The sequence below is a fragment of the Rhizopus delemar genome, genomic scaffold, assembly GCF_000149305.1.
Source record: "Rhizopus delemar RA 99-880 supercont3.11 genomic scaffold, whole genome shotgun sequence".
NCBI lineage: Eukaryota > Fungi > Mucoromycota > Mucoromycetes > Mucorales > Rhizopodaceae > Rhizopus > Rhizopus delemar.
Window position 1 is genome coordinate 1,610,840 of NW_027137837.1, and position 16,446 is coordinate 1,627,285.

At 35.6% G+C, this 16,446-nt stretch overlaps 4 protein-coding genes across 4 annotated transcripts; 2 read left to right on the plus strand and 2 right to left on the minus strand.

Moving 5' to 3' along the window:
* Window positions 1-552: 552 nt before the first annotated feature.
* RO3G_13270 (uncharacterized protein) lies at window positions 553-1,575 on the minus strand (the record flags this gene model as incomplete). Its single annotated transcript, XM_067667854.1, has 1 exon — window positions 553-1,575. One exon carries the CDS (start codon window positions 1,573-1,575, stop codon window positions 553-555), a length of 1,023 nt encoding a protein of 340 aa, XP_067523955.1.
* Window positions 1,576-2,454: 879 nt separating this feature from the next.
* Window positions 2,455-3,486, plus strand: RO3G_13271 (uncharacterized protein; the record flags this gene model as incomplete). The annotated part of the gene is made up of 1 exon (XM_067667855.1): window positions 2,455-3,486. The coding sequence occupies one exon, from the start codon at window positions 2,455-2,457 to the stop codon at window positions 3,484-3,486; it is 1,032 nt and encodes a 343-aa protein (XP_067523956.1).
* Window positions 3,487-11,984: 8,498 nt separating this feature from the next.
* RO3G_13272 (uncharacterized protein) lies at window positions 11,985-12,335 on the plus strand (the record flags this gene model as incomplete). Its single annotated transcript, XM_067667856.1, has 1 exon — window positions 11,985-12,335. The coding sequence occupies one exon, from the start codon at window positions 11,985-11,987 to the stop codon at window positions 12,333-12,335; it is 351 nt and encodes a 116-aa protein (XP_067523957.1).
* Window positions 12,336-13,343: 1,008 nt separating this feature from the next.
* Window positions 13,344-15,993, minus strand: RO3G_13273 (uncharacterized protein; the record flags this gene model as incomplete). Its single annotated transcript, XM_067667857.1, has 3 exons — window positions 13,344-14,467; window positions 14,536-15,864; window positions 15,939-15,993. 3 exons carry the CDS (start codon window positions 15,991-15,993, stop codon window positions 13,344-13,346), a joined length of 2,508 nt encoding a protein of 835 aa, XP_067523958.1.
* Between the last annotated feature and the right edge of the window lie 453 nt (window positions 15,994-16,446).

Here is a 16,446-nt window from a genome sequence, read left to right on the forward strand (position 1 = left end):
ACTGACCCTCACTTCTGTAGGCGGTAGACTAGGTGAATTCAATGGCCAATAGAATCTGATGCGCTGACTGAAATCTTACCAAATTTGGCATCAGAGATGCTACGGGGTACAAGAATGTATATTCGGAGTTTCATGCAGATCGGAGCTTAATTGGGACCAACGATCTCCGGGACCTATCTTTTGCATTAGCCATTCATGAGAGTTCTTTGATAAGAAGAAGTATCAACTAAAATAACCAAATTCAATCCAATTTCAGGAATATTGCTAATCTTTCACATAATTGAAATAACGCGTAAAAAAACGTTATTCAAATCAGTGAGGAATTCCCAGAATAAAAGATAATCTACAGTAAGGGACAAAATCAGTCCGTTTTTTGGTTTTTTCGCAATGTCACGCCGGGAATTGTACTTAGAGCTCCGCTTTGCTGACGAAAAATTTACCTCTTTTTTCAACAAATCTGATAATATCTGTCGGGATTGGTATTTTTTAGTTTCCGACATGTTATGAGAAGATATATTGAAAATAACGGATTTTTATTTCTTTGAATTTTAATTAGTACTTGGTATCACGGCCCTTACGCTGGATTACGTCCCGAACTCGACGGGGCATGGAGTGAATAAGGTTTCTACAGTACTCTGGAGTTGCTAGGTCATACCAAAGCTTCGAAACCCGGTCAAAAAATGCTTGGTCAGCCTCAATCACGGAAGGGGGTGGTCTTGTCATCTGTTCCCTCTTTTTAAGCATGGCCCATGCATTTTCAATTGGGTTAAGGTCAGGAGAGTATGCTGGCCAACTCAGGAGCTTAACCTTGTTCTTTTGGAACCATTTTGAAGGAGCTGAAGCACAATGGATGCTTGCATTATCTTGTTGAAAGATCATGTCACTACTTTGCAGGCCATAGTACTTCAATGTTTCCTTGTATTCCTCCTCAAGTACTGATGTATATAGCTCACCATTTACATTAATTTGTAGCCAGGACATGTAGCCCCCTCCATGTATAGTTATGCAACTCCAAAGCATAATCCCGCCTCCTCCATAAGCATGTTTCTTCTTGTAGTGATGGTCTCGATAAGGTGCATTATCCTCTTTCCAAGCGTATTCTAGACCATTAAACCCTCTTTTTTGGATCTTTGTCTCATCAGAAAAGACAACGCGTTCCCAATCAGTCTCGGACCTGACTTTATGGGCATTTGCCCAATCATATCTCGCCTTTTGCCTGTCATTACTAAGTGGAAGTGCCGTCTTTTTTTTAGCGGATTTTAGACCTTTGCGTTTGAAAGTACGAGGAATTGTTTTTGGATTGACCATTCGATCTGGTTTTTTAATGCCAAAGGAGGCATCAGCTGCGCTTTTAGATAAGCCTAGTCTTATATCTCTAGCTGCTTTGGTTTCCTCCCTAGGTGTTAGTAAACGATGTCTACCCGCGCTATTTTTCGACTGCATCTTGGTTTTCCTTGAAATTCTTCGAATCATGGACTTTCCACAGCCTACTTTACTCTGAATTACATCCCATGGAATGGAGTGGTTCAACATGTTTTCAATTAGGGCATGTTTGTCGGCATTCTTTGCTGTCATGGCGTGTTTGGCTAATCTGAGATGAGGTAAATGGGGAAAAAGAAAAAATGTAAAACAATAAAATGAGCTAAAATATGAGAACGCGTAAGCGTTCACTGACGTCATAAGACATACCAAACTAAATTTCAAGTCAATCCAGTGACTGTTTCTGGAGATACGGGACCTAATGCAAAATCGGGCATTAGCAGCAATCACGGAAAATCACTTTTTCCGCCATAACTACAGAAGAAATGCAGCTAGAAGCAATTAGGTTACACCAATATTTTTGTCTATTCTACATGCGTATTTAGTGTCAGCAAAGCGGAGCTCTAAAATTAACTCTCGGAGAGGCATTGCGAAAAAACCAAAAAACGGACTGATTTTGTCCCTTACTGTATGACAGACATACAAAAGAACAAATGAAAAGTTTTCATAATCATAATTATAGATAACACTTGCTAAAGTACCTGAATATTAGAAGAACGATAACAATAGAAGATATCAAGCCACTCACTCAATAAGATATACAGTGAGCGACAAAACTGTCCCAATGTTTTGTAGTTTTCTCTTTTATGGCCTGTAGCGTTATGGTTATCAGATTAATTTATGGCTTGTCGTATATCATTCGATAGCCAAAGCCTTGTAGAAGTAAACAACATATAGCAAAGACCGATTAAAGTGCCGCAAGTGGAGATAGAGGGGATGGAAAACAAGAGGTGCATTGGGACAGTTTTGTCGCATTTTCAAAAAAATATAAAATATGATAAAATATCGACCCACAAGTTGCATAGAGGTACCAAACTGCTTACAAATGCGCATTGTATGTCTCTAAGATGATCTTTACTCACTGCTGGAGCTTTAAGCTCCTACTGATTTATTACTCGCCCATTATATCTCAACATGAAACAAGTCCCTCAAGAAACAGTTGTTCAAGCAATTTCTCTACTTAAACAAGGTAAGTCGGTTCGGGAAGTGGAAGGTTCTACTGGTTTAAGCAAGAGTACGGTTGGGAGACTCCGAAAATCCCATTGCTTTGGACTTGGAAAGCCAAAAGGCGGCCGACGCAAGATCTTATCGGCAGCTGATGAACGTTATTGTGTCCGCCAAGTGACGAAAAACCGGATGTCAAGTGCAGCAAAGGTGGCTAAAGAGTTAGAAAAGGACATTGGAAGGAAATTAAGTGCTGTGACAGTGCGCAGAACCCTTCGTAAGGCCGGCCTTGGTACAATTGAGAAGCCGAAGAAGCCTTTGCTTAGTGCTAAAAACATCCGTAAGAGGCTTTCTTGGTGTATGGCTCACAAGGACTGGACTATAGATGACTGGAAACGCGTTATTTGGTCAGACGAGACGAAAATAAATAGATTCAATTCAGATGGACGCACCTGGGCTTGGATCCGATCAGGGGAAAGCTTGAAATCTCATCATGTCAAGATGACTGTTAAGCATGGTGGAGGCAGTATTATGCTGTGGAGCGCCATTACCTATGCAGGAGTCGGTTGGATGTGCAAGATCAATGATAATATGGATAAAGAATTGTACAGAGAGATTTTGGAAGATGAATTGGAGCGTACTATCGAGTTCAGCATCGATAAATTAGGATTCGAACGTCATCAGGTGATTTTTCAGCATGACAATGATCCTAAGCATACGTCCAAACTAGTCAAAGAATACCTTAAAGACCAATCCTACAACATCCTGGAATGGCCTGCACAGTCCCCTGACCTCAATCCAATTGAAAATATGTGGTCATTGTTAAAGAGAAGGCTGAATGATTATGAAACAGCACCAAAAGGCATGAATGAATTATACGAACGAGTAACTAAAGTTTGGTACGACTTAATGAAGCCAGAAGAGTGTCAAAAGGTTATAGAATCAATGCCTAAGCGTATAAAACAATGTATCAAGAACAAAGGATGCTGGACTGACTATTAATATCAAATAAATAAACCATTTTATATTTTTTTGAAAATGCGACAAAACTGTCCCAATGCACCTCTTGTTTTCCATCCCCTCTATCTCCACTTGCGGCACTTTAATCGGTCTTTGCTATATGTTGTTTACTTCTACAAGGCTTTGGCTATCGAATGATATACGACAAGCCATAAATTAATCTGATAACCATAACGCTACAGGCCATAAAAGAGAAAACTACAAAACATTGGGACAGTTTTGTCGCTCACTGTAAATACCTGCTTTCAATTAGAATAATTTTTACTTTAACTTAAACTGAAATAAAGATCAGTCTCAAAAAGTACTCAAACTGTTTCCCGATCTTTGTTTCCACCTTTTCTTTTACTATCTAAACCATTATACAACAAGTGAAACTTGGCTGTTCAGGGCAGTTGGTAATTATCAGGATCTATTCTTATTCAAACTCATTTGTAAAGATTTAGCTTAGAATGATAAGGCTGTTATCTTACTGACATGTCAGAGCATGGCACATGATCTTTACTATTCATCATTTCTGTAAATGAATAATAATGGATTAGGTACCTAGTCAACTTTGATCTGACGGGAGGCATTTCATATAAATATATCTTTCCTCTCAATGAAGACGGGACAACTCTCCCAGATCAGTTAAAGAACAACAAGATCTATAAAACAACGAATTAAAAATTTTCATAATCGATTCAGTGATCATTCTTCAATCAAACGTATCAATGATTGGATCTACGCTCATAACTACACATTTACCCGCCAACTGATAGAAGAATATAAATAGTAGACTTTGTAATGATTTCTTTTTAACAATTAAGATTGTCTTAAATAAAGTTCAGTCTCAAAAAGTATTCTTTTGGTTTTATTGTTATTTCTCAATTACTTTACCAGAACATAACAACTTAACCAATGTCGAGTTTTAGTCGTTGGAAGTCCATAGCTCCTGAATACTACTGTGACCGCTTCATACATATCATTGCTTGGTGCAGAATCATCAAATGCATCGATAGTTGTGTATAGGTTTCAAATACGGGCAGTATCCGGCCCACAATCACGTCGTAACCTCACTTGACGGTGAGCCAAATAATTTTTTCGTCTTTGAAGGACCGTAGCTCCTCAGGTAGTACAGTGACACCTTTCAAAATACCACCATTGAAAGCGGAAAAATTATTTACATCGTTTGCGGTATTGGATGCTTGTGTGCAACCAACAGCGGGCACGCAATCTCACTTTTTTAGTCCGCCAAAGGTAGTTTTTTCTGTTGTAATGCGATTTACGAGCTGAGTTTAAGTGTGACGGCTATAAAAGTTACACCATTCGATCCGGAAAATTCGGGCGCATCGATTGCTATAATTGGATTTTACGTAGGACAATTACCCGGTCCGGAATCTCCTTGCACCATATCTTTTACATAGTCCCTTTTTTTTCCCTGGTTTTGTTTCATGGACTATCACTAGATGCTCAAGGTACAAAAGATAAAAAAGAAAGCTCAAGTTCTGGTCAAATGTAAGTTTATAAAAAAAAAATAGCAGCCAAGTCTAATGTCGGTTTCTTTTTTTCTTACATTAGGAATTCCTAATGGCACACATTCGGATGACGAACATGAAACTCATGGGCAAAGTTGTTCTTTCCAACTTAAAGAAACTATAAGAATATCAGACTTATATTGTTGTTTATTGCTGAAAAGCTTTTTTGGTAAAGAAAGTTGCCATTGCCCACATCTCTAATGACTAATGACTAATGGCAAATTACACCCATGTGCAAACATAAAGTAAGTAATGAGCGAGTATAAGCTTAAAATCATATATTCTTTTACAATATTTGTCATAAAAAATAATAAAACAATCTATTTACTTGATAAACAAAAACGTTTTGTATGTATTTGTTAGTTATAACTGCCTTGTAACAAAATGTTAGCAGAGCTTCTTTATTTTTTTATTCTTTTAGAATATACACGTATTCTTTTTTTATAATGTAAAAGTAGTTTGCATTTCTATGAAGTGTACTTGTTGTTAGATGATTGTTTTCATTTGAACAATGAACCTTCTATTGCCAGACTCTTTTTTTTTTCACTTCGTCTTTTTTTTTAACTTACTTTTTTTTTTACGAAGTCTTTTTTTACCAGGCCATTTTTTTTTCCCAAACACGACTATTTTATTACGTTTTGTAACACGTTTGTAATGATCTAAGCTAAAAAACACAAACCACCTTCCTAATATGTATTCTTCTGAACAAAATAATCGCAAATTGCTTTTGATTTCCGCATTTTGCCGCAAAAATAAAAAAAAAGAAGATATCGGTCTTTCAACGATAGAGAGGAACAGGCTTACCAAAAACGATCATCTGGAAAAAAAAACAGATACTTTTTTAAAACGTGAATAACTTTATGAATACTTACCCTACAAAAAAAACAAAAATATCGATAAATTTATTTTTTTCGCACCTAAATCTTTCTTCAAAATTAAAAAAGGTGCAATACAGCAAGATATAATGGTTTCTCATAAAAAAAATTATAAAATCTACTGATATATGATTGTCAGGTCTGTTAAAAATCTACGTCAAAGTCTCTATATTATTTGCAGTGCGACACTGGAAATAATTTAAGAATATTAAGTCGGTAATATTCGCTTAATATCTGAGATTTTACTCGAATATTACCAGATTTAAAACGGCACCTTTTAAGAGAATTTTACGGCAGTTGGTAAAATTTCAAGTATTACTCGAATATTACTCCCGCCAAAAAAAACTCTTGAAATCCCTAGTATTACTCGAATATTACGCACGCTAAAAAAAAACACTTGAAATCTCTAATTTTACCTTGATTTCACGTAAAAAAAGGAGAGTAATATTCGCATTTTACTTGATATGATAGGCCGGTTCTTTTTTAACCGTTACATATTTACTTCTTGTTATTGGATGAAATCATGTTTACTCATATACTTCTTGACATTTGAAGTGTTTTAAGTATAAAAATATGAACAAAGAAGAATTAACGAGACCGAACAATAGTTCTAAAGTCGAATACTTTTATTAAAGAAAGATTCCAAGGCTATTTATATTAGTTTGGGCAAGACCTGAGATTAAATGACAAGAGATAGTTACGACCGATATGATTTGACATGTATAAGAAAAATTTTATAAACTGATGTAAATAATCAACTGTTGAGATGAAAGTGAAACTTGGCTGTTCAGGGCAGTTGGTAATTATCAGGATCTATTCTTATTCAAACTCATTTGTAAAGATTTAGCTTAGATTGATAAGACTGTTATCTTATTGACATGTCAAAACATGACAACATTCTTATTTGTAGAAAACCTTATCATTTAATACACTTCATTGGCTTAAAAAACAATATATTGGGTTTTAAAATTATACTTTTTATTGGATAAAAAATTTTGTATTGAAATATGGTTTCTATACTTCTTTACGTCTTTTGATTGGCCAAATACTATACCATTTCTACCTTTTGGCAAAATAATACAGCAATAATCCATCCATCCATCAGCGAGCATCTTTCTTTTTTTTAAGCTTACCTTGTTTGAGGTGAAATAAATAGGATTAAGTTCAATAAAGTTCTTGTAAGTTGCTCATCTTGAGAAAAAAAGCCTTTTGATGGTTATACGCGTAAAGAAGCAGCAGCAAAGCACATACAGTAGCGGACAAAACTGGTGCACAAAATTTTTTTTCAGCTTTTAACCACCATTACTTGCTCATGGTAATTGCGATAGTCGTGAAGCTATATTAGAAGGAAGATATACTAGTCAATGTAATTTACGTGTATTCCTAGCATGACATTGTTAAAACTGAGCGAAGAGCATGCTTTTTATTTATAAAATTTTATATTTCCTAAAAACCGCAAAAGTGTCTAAAATCTAAGACTTTGTATAATCATCTCATCTCTTGATATCATCCAACATTCTTCTTGCCATATGCCAGTAGTATGCGTATATGTCACTTTCAGTAAAAGAGCCCAACTCTTTAACTATTCTTTTCCAAAGATAACCTACCCTTTTTGGTCTAGTGTCGTATCGTCATAGCTTTGCCTTCAATTGCCACCGGACATGCTTAAGAAGGCTTAAGCCGGGACTAGTTGCGACTAATGCCTTAGCACAGAAGCCCTGTTATCAAATATTGAGTTTGAGGCATGCCTTGGCTTGTGCTTTGTGTCATTGTCATGCTGAAACGAGAGATTACGATATTTTAGACCACTATACCCTAGGCTTTTGTGGTATGTAGTGAGCGAAATACATGTGTATATCTATGACTTTATTACAGCATAGTATACTTGACACAAATATCCTGGTCCTCAATATCTAATACAGCCTTAAAATGTAACAGAGCAACCAACATGCTTCATTGTTTGCTCACCATAAAAAGATCGCTAAGGTTGCTCGACTTGCTTTCAATATTAGTGTATACTATCTGCACTCATAACGTTCATGTTTTTTTCATTGCTAAATATGATGGACTTCCAGCCCTCTATAGTATGCGATGGTTTGTCGTGATACCACTTTCATCGCTTTTTCTGGCTTATACAGCTAATGAAAATCTTCGATTCCTTAGTTCCAGACTCAAAATCTAGCTTCTTATAGTGCCTTCTGACTGACAGTTTGCTAATACTGTATCCTAAGGACCTCAAAAAGAGCTGAGCATCAGAAGCTGTGCGTAAAGGTCCTTGTCGAAACTTTAGGCGGATGATTGCATTAGTTATTTTGCTGACTACGACCGGTCGACTACCACGGTCACAAGCCTTGATGTTCTTTTCTTCCTTTCTTATCCTGTTGATTGTCTATTTGGAGATTCTTGCTACCCTAAAAAGATCTGCTGCCGTACGAACTAAGTGTATTCGAAATCTCAGAGCTTCGCTTTTACAGTTGCTTATTTTCTTAAGCATATAAGGCAAGTACTTTGTTATAGTGAATAGGGTAAAAACAAAAGGGGGAATTCAATGGGAAATACAAAATAAGCATGGGCTTATGTATTTTTCAAGAGCTACTAAAGCTCACTAATATACTGTGAAACCTGAAAGCAAGCGGGAGAGATATGAGGAAAATTGAAGGAAGGCTAGACAAGTACTATGTTTTTGGCGAAAATTGAAATATTCAAAAAATCACTAAGAATGACCTTATACCTGAGGGATGTCCGACACAGTTCCCGTTTACATATCATAATGTATATTTTAGACTGCCTTTCAGATGGCATATGTCACAAAAGTCGCAGACATATGGCGGAGATGCAATACTGATTTTCATTTTTGCGCACCAGTTTTGTCCGCTACAGTAGAACAGAAGAATTACTGATGAGCTACAGGATAACTACAAAATAGTCTTTAGATTAAACATCTTGTAGAGCATCGTATGAGAGTTTTACTTACATTTAAGCTTCATTTTGGCAATATAGCCCCAATAAAGCTATTACTAATCTTGTAAACCATTTTCTAAATATAAGGATGAGTAAAGTTTGTTTTAATAGTAGTAGAGCTACTTACGAAAATACCATAAAAGTATAAACAGAAGCATATCAGAGTATATTATGAAGCCGTAAAGAATAAACTATTAAATAAATAACATATATTTAGTACAGAACATTAAGCATTTCCTTGACTTACAGCTTTAATACATGGATCCATGAAAATAAGCCTTTTAATGTTGCACGCACCTACTTGGATGATTTATACTATTTACACTTTTTACCTGGAACATAAAGAGGACCTAAATCAAATAAAGATTAAATTAGATGTTTTACTGCAATTTAATGAAACAAGTACCTTTAAAAAAATTGCCACGAAATAGATGCAAAAGAAAAGAAAAAAAGAAAAGAAAATAAAAGTGGAAGAAAAAAAGATGGAAAAAAAAAAGATGGAAAAAAAAAAAGATGGAAAAAAAAAAAGATGGAAAAAAAAAAAGATGGAAAAAAAAAAAGATGGAAAAAAAAAAATGGAAAAAGATGAAAAAAAATTTAAGTAAACTCAAGCCACAGAAAGTAACACTGGCTTCAAAATATAATGATGAGGTTTTGCCTAGGAATATAACTTAGAAAAAAAAACAAAAAAAGAAAGGATAAATGAGTTTAAAATCCACAGCGGAGCCTTTCCTTTTAAACATCAATTATTTTCACTTTTTTAGTATGCTCATCATTGGCGTAAAAAATAAGCTTTTGTTTTTTTTATATATGGTAGCTTTCTTTAAAGCTACAAACCAATTACATATATAATCCTTAAGCTTATACATCATTTGCAGTAGAAAATCTATGATTTTGAATGATCTATTAACTTTTAAAAAAAGGAGTCTTAAAATTAGTAATATTAAGCTCTTAATATTCGAGTAATATTAGCTATTATTTGCAGTGCGAGCCGGAACACTGAGTGAGGGCTTAACTCTTTTGACTACGACATCAGTATGAGACAATTGGTACTTAGGTGTTATAATATTACTGATTACGATATGTATTGTTGTTGCTCTACTGCTGCACGTAGTGATTGATTTGAATATAGCAATAATTCCACCAATTCCTTCTGAGTATATTATTGTAGTATATTCGTCAAAAATAATCTCTTCCTTCAGATTAAGTCAGCAAACTTCTTCACGAGTAGTAATAGAATAAAAGTAGTAATTAGGGATTGTTCAGTTAAAATATATAATAAAGATTATATATAAATTTAATGAACGTGAACACAAAGGATCGAGACAATAAGTATTTGCTTGTTACAATAATCCAAAAATGGAATTAAGGTTTAAGTTTATATAAAATAAAGTTAAGGATAAAAACGCCCCCTTCTCATCAGTCTTCCATTCAGCACAACTTATAAGCACACCTCTGCACTCAGCAACGTGATGACGTCGGCAACATCTCACTGGAAATAATCGTGCAAACTCTGCGAACCGTTAATTGTTAGGTATATGCTTTTATGTTCAGCGATATGAAAATCTGTGATTGAATGCATATTTATGCCGACGTCAACATCTGCACCGTTTATTGACCTATGATTCTATTATTTATTCTGCGTTTTGCTAATGCAGATACTGACGGGAGTGATAATTCAGAGTTCTAAGTAGATTTAATCCTTAATGTGCGAGGACGTCTATCTTGGTAGCTGCTTTTCATAGTCTTTTCTACGTCAGAAAAAAATTGGGGACCAATGATACTTTTCAAATCAATGCTTTATTTGTCTTTTTGATCTTTATAAACCACTCATATTGCCTTATAAACTTCTTTATCGACCACTCATATTGCTTTATATACTTCTTTATGAACCACTTATATTGCTTTATATACACAAAAAAATAGGGATTTGGTTTATAAAAATAGCTTTTTTTTTATTCAAATAAAATAATAATAACAATATAGAGTATTTCTTTGCTTGTAGTGCTTTAAAAGCTTATTTGACTTACCTATTGTCACCAAAATAGCATCATCTAATCTAAAAATACATCAATTAATCTCGTGGAACTCAAAAGGTTCTCATGAGAAAAAAAAAAAAAAAAAAGCCAAGCTCAAGGATGCAAAGACACAAGGATTCAAAGATTCAAGGATTCAAGGGCTTGAGCACTCAAAGCAAAAGAAGGAAAGACATCAGTACTCAAGAACCAAAGCAAGGGCGAGAAAGAAATAGTAAAGGCCAAAGCAAAGTAGCACGTATCTATAATAATTATTAGCTATTGAGTATACGTAGTAGAAGTAATAGTATCTTTCTTTAGATAGGCCAGAAGACTAGCTAAGCTTATACCAACAAATAAAAAAGGAAGCAGCATGTATCTATGATAATTATTAGCTATATAGGTTATGTAATAGAAGTAATAGTACCTTGCTTTAGATGGGTTCAGAAAAAACAAAGCTAGCTAAGCTTATACCAATAAGTAAAGAAAAGGGAAGCAACACGCATCTATAATAGCTATTAGCAATCGAGTATATAGTAAAAGTAATAGTACCTTGCTTTAGATGGAACAGGAAAAAAAAAGAAAAAAAAAAGACACTAGTTAAGCTTATACCAACAAGTAAAGGAAGCAACGATAATCCTGGGAAAGAGACTTTATAAAGACCATTTCAAACATCAAGAAAGCAACCGATATTATTTTACTAAAATAAAAGCACCATTAGAGCAGGAATATAGTATATATAATATGAAGAACTTACCTTTTATGAAGATTGTTTTTTTTTTTAAAAAAAAAAAAAAGAAAAAAGGGAAAAAAAAATACTTTTTTTATAGCCTCATTTTACTAGTGTTACAACTATTCAGCATCAGTCAAATCTAATAACCATGAAAGCTCATTCTAACACCATTTCTGAAATTAGAACAGCTATTAAAATATTCAAAAAGCTTGTTTATATATTGTTAGACTTATTCTTCATTTAAATTTAACATCTTCAACCCCAATAGTTTTTTTTTTTAAAAAAAAAAAAGAAAGAGTACAAACTAAACTAAAGAATATAAAAAAAAAACAATGTAGGACGTTTTTCTTTTTTTTCCCCTCTTTATACTTTATTTTAAAAAATGTCCAGACGCGTCGCCACTCCCATCAACGTTCCCAGCAATGCCCCCAAAAGGGCAAGAGTTTCTTCAAATATTGCTGGATCATCATCCACTGTTGTTCCTTCTTCTTCTCTTTCTTCTGCTCCTGTTTCCGCTCCTGCTCCTGCTCCTGTCCCTGCTCCTGCTCCTGTTTCCGCTCCTGCTCCTGCTCCTGTCCCTGTTTTGGTCCTGTTTCCGCTTCTGCTTCTGCTTCTGTTCCTTTTCCTGTTCCCGTGTCCGCTCCTGTCCCTGTGTCTGCTTCCGTTGCAAGCTTTGGCAGCCATACTGGTGCAGAGGCCGTTGGAGCAGCCTCTGCTCTCACACCAGAGATGATGGCTGCCCAAATGCAGTTTTTTGCTCAAATGTGGCTGTTGTATAATGGTTTAAATAATAAAGGAAAAGGTAAAAACAAAGATCAAGAAACAGTTTAGGTACTTTTTGAGACTGATCTTTATTTCAGTTTAAGTTAAAGTAAAAATTATTCTAATTGAAGGCAGGTATTTATATCTTATTGAGTGAGTGGCTTGATATCTTCTATTGTTATCGTTCTTCTAATATTCAGGTACTTTAGCAAGTGTTATCTATAATTATGATTATGAAAACTTTTCATTTGTTCTTTTGTATGTCTGTCATAGATTATCTTTTATTCTGGGAATTCCTCACTGAATTGAATAACGTTATTTTACGCGTTATTTCACTTATGTGAAAGATTAGCAATATTCCTGACATTGGGTTGGATTTGGTTATTTTAGTTGATATTTCTTCTTACCAAAGAACTCTCATGAATACAATACATATTCTAAAAGAACATGTTTAATTGGAATTGATTGTATGATCTTATTTAAATAAACTTATATTTTATTTTATTTTAATTATGATCTTGTATTAAGACTTATATTTATTAATGTCAACTACAATCAGTTACTGTTCTACAACATAGTGGAATTCCACAAAGAGCTCCAGAAAGGGCACAGAGAACTACTAAAGAAAAAGGGAGCTCCACCAACAATTAGAAGAAGAGTACAATATGTTGAAATGGAGTTCCCAGATAAACTTGATCATGAGTACTACCCTTCCTGGGCTTTTTCTTCCCCTGCTCTTGGCTTCCCCACTTCTGTTTCTGGTCCTTCCTCCTCTGCTGCTGCGAACCCAATGCCATAGGCATCCGCTTTTTTGTTTCCTTTTTTTTTTGTTTCTTGTTTTGTTGCCTCTTATCAAATTGAATAAACATTTGTTAAAAAAAAACTAGTCTATTGAATGATTCTTTAGTAAAATATATAAAATAATAATAATGATAATGATAAAAATAATGATAAATGATTGAATTGTTTTTCATATTTGCTACATATAAATCTTTCTTGGAAGAGAGAGAGTGAGAATATGATTGTCAATGTAAGGCTTGACAGCAACAGGATTGTAAATGCGATGAATCGGAAGTATGTTTTGTCTTGACACAGGTTCATACTGGTTCTTCCACACTTGGATGCCAGTACCATCAAAGGAGGGGAAATGTTGGGACGCATGACTGTACCAATTGACAAATGCAAAGTAATGAGTGTTGTTACCAAATGAATGAGTAAAAAAATATGATATTTGACCAATGCGCAGTTGATTGTCGACAATGGCCTGAATGAATGATGATGGTGATGATGATAATGAATTTGCACTTGCTGGCTGATAAAGCTGTCCAAGCAAAGTGATTTTTTTGAATGAGTGTATGGTGGTATCAATGTATGTATTTGTTATCATAGGTGCATAGGTGTTCATATAGTAATTTTTTAAAGCATCACAATGCTCATGGCATATAAGTTCTGTTTTCTTGTTGAATTTTAAAGGAAAGGATGATGGTGGTAGAGGCTCACTACCAGTGATCGTCGAATTGAATAAACTAGGCCCGTCTATGAAACGAGAGTAGTCAAATGGCGTTAAACCACTCTCGTCACTCGTAACCTCGCCTATCTCTTCTATCGATTTCACCAATAGGAGCATATCTTCGTTGTTTGTGTTAATGAATGAATGTAATGAATGTATGAGGTCTTGCGTATGAACATTTTGTGTAAACATAATGGCATAGGTTGTTTCGAAGCCTGTCTTGAAATTAATATTAATATTTTTTATATTACCATTAAGGCGTTCGAAACCATAAAGCCAAAAGGCATAAGAAGGACCAAAGTCCAAAAAGCATTCCTTCAGATGCATGTGCATATGCATATTGGGGGTTGTCATAGAGTTTCCATACAATTGAACACATGACTTGCCAAAATTCTTAAAAAGTGAATGCGCCATTTCTATGTCTTCAACTGTAATCAAGGGGCCGGTGACCAACTTCACAGCTTCAACATACTGCATCCAAACATCGAAGTGCTCTCTTGTCAGCTTTTGTTTCAAGAGAAAAGGCGAAAGCACAACACACCACGTTCTCCACTCGTCAGATTTCATATTGCTGAAAGAACTTTCAACCTTGGCTTTTTTTTTTAAAAAAAAAAATTGTTAGCTTGAACATAAATTAAAGTTTTTTATATTTGTTACATACATCTAGGGATCTTGCAGTATTGAGAAGGAATGAGAATTGAATTTGATTCATCAGCCATTGCCTTGAAATCATTTACTGTAAGCAAACCACGGCTTTCCCAAACTTCAATCATCCTCTTTGGTGTACCAAGGAACAAGTTGTGCATTGGATCCACAGTTGTCAATCTTACCACATCAAAATAGCAAAGTCGATGAAGCTCGCTCCATTTACTCCCCGTACTTGTCTGCAATGCCTTTTGCTGGGTGATATGGGTCGCGTTCAGCCAGTCATACGCCTCTCGTCTTTGCTGGGTGCTGTCCCTCATTACCCAATGCTCATCATCAAAGTTGGAGAAATCAGGCTTGGATGAATTGGCGCCAGTACTGATTCTTGGAAAGACAGTTGAGCATTTGTTACAAGCCTTATGAGCTGACTGCCCCATAAACCCGGCTACTTTACGTGCTGCAGGTATGTCACAGTTGACTGACATTAAAGCAACACGAACAAGCACACCATTTGGGCATTGATAGGTGGGTATAACCGCACCATCGTACAGGACAATCAACTCATCCACCATTGGCCGCAAGAAGTTTTGAATTTGGTCATCCGTGGGTTCGCCAGGACCAGGAATCATGCCAACGAGGATAATGTTGGAAGTCTTCATCCTCGAACTTCTAGGGAGATTGTTGATAGTTAGGTATACACCACCACAAGAGTAGTGCATACCGTCACTAGGCTGGAACCAGTCCACATTCAACGACACCATCAGCGACCTTTCTTTGTTGACAAATGGCTGAGCATTTGAGTCAGCAAGCTGGCCCCAAACTCTACCATCATAAATGTCGTAAAGAATATCCTCTTCCACCGATCTACTTCTCCACTGCTCAATTTGAAACTCGAAGGCAGGACGAGCAAAAAACTTCTTTAAGGTTTCCAAAGTTGAGTTGTAAGGATATTCAAGGGCAGGCTTGACGGTGCTTCCAACATAAAGAGGATTACCACATGGTTGTTCTTGGCGGTGAGGGTTGTTTGCAAACCTGACGTAGGAGCATTGTCGGGCATGCAAACTTCCCATGGTGTACACGCTTCTGCAGAGGGAACAGACAAGAAAACGGGAGACACCACTGCTGGCAGACGAGTAGTTGACCATGGCACGAGCTGTGGAGATCTTTGTTGGAATCTCCATGCCATGGCCAAGAGCACGAACAAAGAAAGAAAGAAAGGCTAATAACTCTTCACCAGCTTGCACAGAGAGGTGCTTTGCTTGGAAAAGAACCACGTAAAGCACCAAAAGATGCTTGAGCTGATCTTCGTGGCTCAATTCCTCCTCTCCATCAACATTCATGTGGTCTAACAAGTTGCAAAATACACTTCAATAAATAAAATCTTTCTAATATAAAATGCTTTGTTGACTGAAAATATACCTTCAAAGGTGGTATGCTCACTTTCGGTTTCATGGATGGCTGCTGATTGTTGCATGACTTCGGTTGATTGTCTTCCAGACTCTATTTTTTTTTTTTTTTTACATTAACACGAGTGCCTTTATACAAAAAAAATAAAACTAAAACCTCTTCCTCTGATTCTGTCTAAACGCTTATGGCTAAGAACAGTTCTTTTGGTGAGTCTTCTAAATCCACCGGGATGCATGCTGCATTCGGTACAAGTGCAGGCGATTTTGGTGTTGTTCATGTTGTTCATTTTAAAGAATTTAGTATTTTGTAAAGAAATAAGGAAGAAAAAAAAACGTGCCTGATAAAAAAGGAATACTAAATTTGCAAAAACAGTCGGTGCTTAAACAATGAAATAAGGCAGTAAAATAACTTTTTTTTTCTCCCTAGTTTTGTTTCATGGAATAGACTAGATGCCAAAATTAAAGAAGATAAAAAGAAAAGACCAAGCACTGGCCAAATGTAAGAAAATAAGAAAAAAAAA